General features: G+C 40.0%; 1 protein-coding gene across 1 annotated transcript in view; it reads right to left on the bottom strand.

Annotated features, from left to right (window-relative positions):
• The window catches only part of ESRP1 (epithelial splicing regulatory protein 1), a gene marked incomplete at its 5' end in the record, with an annotated part of 31,114 nt that overhangs the window by 6,744 nt on the left and 16,700 nt on the right, over nucleotides 1-7,670 (bottom strand). Inside the window, 3 exons of the mRNA XM_029084429.1 lie at nucleotides 1,745-1,913; nucleotides 3,772-3,970; nucleotides 5,937-6,160. Of these exons, the coding sequence (XP_028940262.1) occupies nucleotides 1,745-1,913; nucleotides 3,772-3,970; nucleotides 5,937-6,160 (592 nt within the window). The remainder of the gene's footprint in view (nucleotides 1-1,744; nucleotides 1,914-3,771; nucleotides 3,971-5,936; nucleotides 6,161-7,670) is intronic.

Genomic DNA, 7,670 nt, shown 5'->3' with positions numbered 1-7,670 from the left:
CACATACTTAACATTTTTTTATTCAATTTCAGAACCAGAAAGCTCCATTTAAGAGAGTTCTGACTGATACGTGAAAGGGACTCAATTACTCACTGCATCCTTTACAATGTACAGGAACCTGCCTGAAAAGCAATAAAGCTTACTTTTTTAGAAGAAAAATTCCCAAAATATCAGTTACCGAGGCTCGCTACTTCTATTAGAGTATATACGATTTGTCTGTAGATCAGACATTTACTCTGGATGGAAAAGCAATATTCAAAGACCAGATCTCACAAAATGAAAAGAAGCCAAGTTGACTCCAGAAATTTTACCTTATTTTTTTTTTTTTAAATAGGAGGTACTTGTAATTGGCACAGAAACTACATAGGTATGGTTTCCCAAGAATAGTATACAACTGTTAGTTAGACAAGAACATAACAAGGATTTTTTGAGACTTGGGATTGATCAGTCTGTAACCAACATATATGACCACAGCCCAAGCAACCCATGACGGGATTCATGTGGGATCCCATTCAGTGAGAGTTCTCTGTAAGGTCCCAACACGTAGCCTGCAGTGGCCAGTTTATTATTACTTCAATAAGTACAACATGTCAAAGTCACTACAAACTATTACTACTACTGTGTTCTCAAAACATACAGAGCTGTTAAGAAACTTGTTTTATACTGCCAGTGCAAGTTTGGAATTTTATTTTTCTTGATCTTACATTAAAGAAGCTGTGTTTGGTAACATATTATCATAACCATAAGACAGACATTAAGGCTTTATAGGAATTAACTAATGAGTGAAGAAAACATTTTAATAAAAAAAAAAAACCCAAACAAACCTAAAACAAGACAGGCAGCTCACAGATATACTGGCATAGTGTAAAGTAATGAGAAAACCTTTGTTATCTAGAGAGTCCATACTGCTTCATAAGTAGGTGTTTGGATCCTTCTCCAGAGATAAAAGCAGTGATCAGAATCTAATAGAAGAGTTGAGTTCTTTAACAGGTTTCCTGACAGACAAGGAACAGTTTATGGCTTATAGGGAACATGGCTCTTTGCAAGGCCTCATGACTGTAGAGGACAAATGGTATCAAGAGTTTTTGTTCTGTAGAAGATGGCTAATATACCCAGAAGAGCCAAAAGCCCTTTGTGAGAGGTGTTTATGAGGTCAGGAAGAATATATGCCTCTATATGCTTTACATATGCATTCAATATGTATATGATTTAATGCAGTACTTTTATAAATAAGTAACCAGAGTTTTCACCATAAAGGTAAAAAAGTTAGTTTATTACAAAAACAGAGGCAGAATTTCAGCAGAATTTGTTAGGGCAGACTCCAATCCACCGCTTCTAAAAAGGGGCCAAGGGCTTCTCTATGGACACAGGACAGAGTGAGTATTGCACACACCAATTCCCATTGAGGGCACAACAGTGCAAACTACCACGTTTAAGAGATGTTAGGTGAAAAAAACCAAACAAAAAAAATCCCACTGTAACTGTGTCACTTATGTTTGGGTTTTTTTAAAAAAAAAAAAACAAAAAAAACCAAAAAACCCAAACAATCCTTATCACTACCTGAAATACTCTAAAACTTGGTAAATCTCTAGATATCCTGAAATTGTTTCCCTGAACAAGAGACTGAACAAGCTGCTCTTGGTAGCACAAGCCTTTAGCATGGCAGACAATGTTCTTTTGTGAGCTTTGTGCATTTGCTGCAAAGAGACTTCTTTGATCCTGCTTGGTTTGTCCTCTGCTTTACCTGGGGTAGTATGCTGTGTAGTTCATGAAGAGCTGAGCCCCAGCAGGGTAGTATGCTGTGGAAGGCTGGAGCGTTCGTGGGTTCAGGAGCATGGATGGCTGATATAGAGCAGCTTCTGTTGGCACCACTGCAGCAGGAGCCGGAAAGGAGTAGGAAGGGGGTGAAAGGCCTAAAGGGAACAAATGGAAAATAGATTAGGACCTTTTAAATTCCAGCATATATATGATCTTCATTAGCTGAACAACTGTGCAGGAAGTAAAGAGCCTTCATAAGCTTTGCATTCTCTCACTCATCACAGAAAATAAATCTGAGCTACCAATGTGGGCTTGACTACAAGTGTTGTACACACCCCCCTAGTCAAAAGCAAAGTCAGTAGTACACAAAAAGCCACTTCTCAGTCTGGGAATAGGGTCTTTTTCTGAAGAGGAGGCCAGTTTTTCTTGTCTAGGCTCAGATTCTAATGAAGTCTCCAATCAAGAAGTGCGAGATCTCTCCACTGTAAGAAGGAACCTTTAGTGCCTAAGATCTGCCCACACAATTCCACTTTTCATCCTGATACCTTTTCATCCTGAGACCCTCTATCCCCCAAACAGCTGTCTTCAATTAAGCAACAGCAGAGTGGGAAAAGCAATGGCTTTGCAGCTTCAAATGTTAACTTAGTTAAAAAAAAACCAACAAAACAAAACCCAAAAACTTGCATTTGGTGGTGTTTCAGCAAGTTGTGAGGTCCTAAATGAATTCTCACATATGACAGTTCCCCTTCCTCCTTTGCCACTCTTTTCTTTTTCTTCTTCTCCCCAGTATAATAAAATAAATGTATATAAGCCTTAGATAACCCTGAATAACAAAAATAGAAGCTTACTTTAAAGTGACAGTCAGCATCTCACTGCACTGTGGGATGGGGCAGTGACAGAGCAGAAGGGGCTTATCTGAGGAATACATCACTGGCATCTGTAGCTGGAAAGGAAGACACTGCCACCTAAAAGTTCCCAAGGTTTAGGACTGCTGAAGAGCCTGTCCCAGGAGCTCTCAGGAGAGGCTTCCAACCCCTGCCTGGAACAACTGTCCCATAGGACTGCATACTGCAGATACTTAGTATCTGTAGGTCTATTCACACTTAAAAAGAACCATACCCAAGAAGCTTGCTGCCACATCGGCAGCTCTAATTAGGATTTGGAGGACACTTCTAAAAAAAACAAACCAAAAAAGACAAACAAACAAACCAACAACAATAACAACATATTTGCATAAAGAGACAGAGAGAAAGCTCCTATTTGACTACCTTGCATTCATGATCTTGGAAGCAAAGTATTATTTTTCCCATAGGCTCAGGTTCATATGGCACGTATACTTCATAAGTCAGCCCCTAAGCTCTTACAGCATTTCCCACAAACACTTGTCTAGAAGTCCACATTCATCTTAGTAGCTCTGAAGAGCATAATTTTATGTGAAATACAGTTTCTGCAATTCTGAGGCCAAAGTTATGTGTATTTTACTCCCACACAGGCAACCTCAATTCTATATGAACAACAAAAAGCAAAGGAAGAGTTCAGTCAGTAGTGGTTCGATAGACGGTTAAGTCCTGAAGAATAACGTTACTAATGGCTTTGTAAATTAAGTTTTGGAAGTGAAAGGGGAAAGGCTTTTACCTGACATGTTCACCATGATGAAAAATGTAAATACAAGTCAGTTTAAATGGGAAACTATTCTTTAAACTCTAGGCAGGGCTTACAAACTACTTTTCAGAGTCATGGCTCACCCTGGCTGAGTTAAGTTTCAGGGAGGGTAGGGGAAGTTTGCTACTGGAAAAGCAAGAATAACTTTAACGTAGTTCTTCAGTCACAGTAATTCACAACCAAAGGGAAAAATAATGATTGCAAGCTGCTGTTGATTTAAGATGAAAAGACCTTGTTTTAATACCCCCATCTGACACTCCTTTCCAAGAACCAGAATCAGAGTCAAGAAAGCAGCTCCAACACCTACCCGCACACAGCGTAGAGTTTTGCCAAGACCCATGCAAAACTTACATGGTAACTTACATGGTGGTGGGGACAAGCCATTTCGATTTAAAGTGCCCCCCATTAATACAAAGTTCATCTCCTCAGCAGAACATTGAAAGACTTCAACATATCTGTCCTTCATAGTCTTCTTATGACATTTCTGCGCAGCCAGAAAAGCGCGGTCTGCAGATTTCATTTGAATAAAAGCATCTCCTGAAGGACGCCCCTACAGACAAGGCAGATTAAAAAAAATGTTTCAGATTAAATGTTTCTGGAGTTCCTATGAAGTAGCAGCATAGCAGTAATTTGTGCTGCCACAAGCATTCTCTTCAGCCATGGATATATTGATCTCCAAAGTACAGTCACTCAACCCCAGCACCTATCAGCATGTTTAAGCTCTCTGCCCTAAAGTTCTCCCAACTTGTGCTAACTTGATTGTATTTATTTACCTGTTGCAAGTAAGCTACATTGTTACTTCAGCCATGTTACTGCTATGTTTAAAATAGTAAGGACACCTGTGGAAGAGACTACCATTCAGGGGTACTTGGGTGCTTTGAGACCTGTTCTTACTAATTCAGTAAGAATGTAGAATTGGAAGATCTAATCCACGTTTATTATCTGTGATTTTTAAAATCCAAGGATAAATACAGTCCAGTGCCAAGTGTTAAACAATTTTTTTTTTTTTTTAATTGTATTTTGTTAAGGCCAATATGGGCTAGGATGTTTTAGAAAGGTACCAGCCGAAGGCCTGGTATGAGCTTGTGGAGGGAAAAAAAAATTGACATCCTTACACATAGCTGTAAATGAGCGGGATACAGAACTGGGAGGAGTCATTTTAGCCACATGCAGCTGCTGACTTGAAGTAGCCAAAATTAGAGGTAGAGATCTGAAGCTGCCTTTAAATTAAGTTCTGGGTCAGTTGTTCTAGTTTCAGAGAGAACAACTTGATCACCATCCTTTACACAGTTGCTCATGGTTAGAAGGTTGAAACCAGGAATGGTGGGAGCACGCAGAAATATAAAAATCTAGTACTGAGGCAAAAGCAATATCTGGGGAAAAAAAAAATAAATCTAACTGCTTTGGGCAAGGGTGGCAGACAGCCCTCAGGACTATAAACACACCAATTTCTTCCTCCAGGTTCTTTCATTGCTGCTGGCAAGGGCTGATACTGCTGCATAGGTTACTTGTGCTTTAACATCTGCATCTTTTCTTAGCCTCTCAGCCCTGCACATTCCTTATAGTTTTTCAAGTCCTCACAAACACACACAGGAAGCTCTTTAGATACAGTAGTACTGGAATAACTATAGTCCCTGCTCCCTCCCCACAGCACTACACAGAAGCCCTACTCCAGGACAAGAAAGTATTCTGTAGTTTCAGTTTAGGATTAGTGTCAACCAAAACAATTTTAGAAGAACCATTTTTTTACCACAATAATCAGTGTAATCAGTGCAACTACACAAGGTGTCTCCATAGAGTCAGAGGAGTTGCCCTTTCCTCCCTTTAAGGTCACAAGACTATGCAGATAAAGGCAATCACAACAATACACAATCCTTAGTCTAAAAAGTTTTGCTAGAAACTGCTTCTAGAAAACAATGTCAAAGACGTGACTGTTTATACATGTTAATGAGCTGTTAATCTTGGTGCTTAACTGTGACCGTTTAAAGAAAGCAACCACACAGTTCAGGAAACTTGAAACTTCAACTGCTGACTTATGCCATAGGAAATCCTGCCTCTAGAAGGTTGCAGTCACATTTATCCTCAAATATTCCTGAGGCACATTGCTCAGCAAGGCAGGGAAAAACTACTCCTTTGAGAGCTAACAGTGCCCACACTTGTTTTGAAGATACTCCTTGCCTGGTACAAGAAGAATTATGCACACTGTTGAGCAGGACTCTTCAGTTCAAGCCTACTACAGTACAGGATCACAACTGCTGCTCTGGGAGCACCAACCCCTCCAAGACTGACTCTTAGCTTTAGGCACAGGGGTCTCGGTACCAGAAACAACTCTACAGCAGCAGCAGGGTTCAAATAAGCCAATCCACCTATTGCCAATACACTTTTAGAGGAGAGCTGGAGGCCAATTAATGCCATTAGTGTCAATCCCAAAGGTGGTTCCCAACTGATATCATCAGAAGGATGGTGTTTGCATATACAGGCAGTTGGCACTGGCTAGAAATGTGGTGCCTACCAACCTGGTGATTTAGTACCATGTGAACTCCATGGGTCCGAATATCTGTAGAAAACTCCCCCAAGAACTCCAGGATGTCCTCTATAGTAGCAGCATAGGGAAGACCACGTAAACGTATGCAGTCTCTGATGTTAGTTGGAGGCACAAATTGTTGAGGTAATACTGGAAGAATAGGAGGTGTTGGGAGAGGAATGAGGGGTGTGGAAGAGTACCTGTTCAGCACCTGTTCAAAGAAGAAAAACAGAGGTTATGGAAAGCCTCTTTACTCATTCTTCAGCTTAGAGGAACTGAATGTAATGCTAATGCCACCTCTTTTCACTCTGGGCAGTATTTCAAGAAACAAGTGAGCTAGATTCTGGACTTAAACCCCATCAGCAGTGCTTAGAATTCAGATGCTTTAGAGTAAATCTTTGAATCATTCTGTCTTGAAAAAGATCTTTTCGTTTTGGAGAATTTACTTGAACTGTTATGCAACTCTCAGAAGACCTCTTAAAACATGAAACCTGTATTTCTACAGTATTTTTATTGGGAAAGTATCCCCAAGCATTCTACTATTTACAGAGTAATGGTTGCACTTCTACCCAAAAATATCTCCGCTGCAAAACTTTAGGAGAATCTGTGAACTAGAAGCATATTTCACTACCAAACAGCCCTGACTTGAGATGCAATAGTCCATCAAGTGGAGTTACTGAGTCACAGTATCTGTAACAGAGTTATGCTTTGAGACTTCTTGTTACTAATTTTACCAGTAAAAACCCTGCTGGGCCGAGAATTCACTGAATATTCAATCACTACCCTTTAACTTTCACTGAGCAAGATTAAGATTAATTTACATTTATACAGGTATCGGAAGATTTTGCTCAAAGAAACTTATCAGAACACTTGAGAAAAGTACAATTACAAGAATGAGTGTTTCAGCTATGCCTTCTCATCATTAGTGTGGTCACCCTTCAAACAAGGCACTGAAATCTCTACAAATTTGGGAAAATCAAAGCTGTGCCATTGCTTGGTTACAATGACATGTCTATTGGTTGGCCATAACTTGCACCATGGACAAGACCTTTTAGAAGCATGTTTAGAAGTAAATTACTGACCTAAACTCAAGCTCTACAAATCCTTGGAGACATATATACACAATCCTCTCAGCCCTGCTTCCTTTCCCTGACAGAATAACTGTAATTAAAGGTCCATCAAGACATGTTAATGCAAGAGGGGACACTCTTCAGGCCCAGTTTCACAAAGTCCCACCACTCTCCGCTAGGTAGCCAGTGCTGGCAGAAGATGGATGAGACCTGCCATTAGAGGCAATTTGTAAGGCTTTTCAGATGGATTGCTCTGAAGACCAATAAATCAAAAAGCTCTGTTTTTCTGTGCCAGTGACAAAAGGTAAGTCTTTTGGATTGAGATTTGTTGGCAACACTACTCCTGAACAGATCATGAGTGGACTTACTTAGACAAATACAGTATCTGTAGTGTGGATCCACTGGATCCACGTAAACCTTCTGCTATAACTGCTGTTTGCAAGGTCAAAACCCCAAAGGTTTATATATATAATTGAGAACATCCATATACTATAAGATCTTACATTTAGAGGGAGCAAAACCTCGTGGAAATTCAGACAGTACTCTTTCCAGCAACAGTCAAGAGTGAGAGAAGATAAAAGAAGCTTTCAAGTCACGGCCAAGCAGTACTTGCTTCCACTACTGTATGCCAACGTAGGAGTTTGGATTACAAAAAG

This window comes from Antrostomus carolinensis, unplaced genomic scaffold (genome assembly GCF_000700745.2).
Source record: "Antrostomus carolinensis isolate BGI_N321 unplaced genomic scaffold, ASM70074v2 scaffold594, whole genome shotgun sequence".
NCBI lineage: Eukaryota > Metazoa > Chordata > Aves > Caprimulgiformes > Caprimulgidae > Antrostomus > Antrostomus carolinensis.
This window is presented reverse-complemented; position numbering and strand designations above follow the sequence as displayed.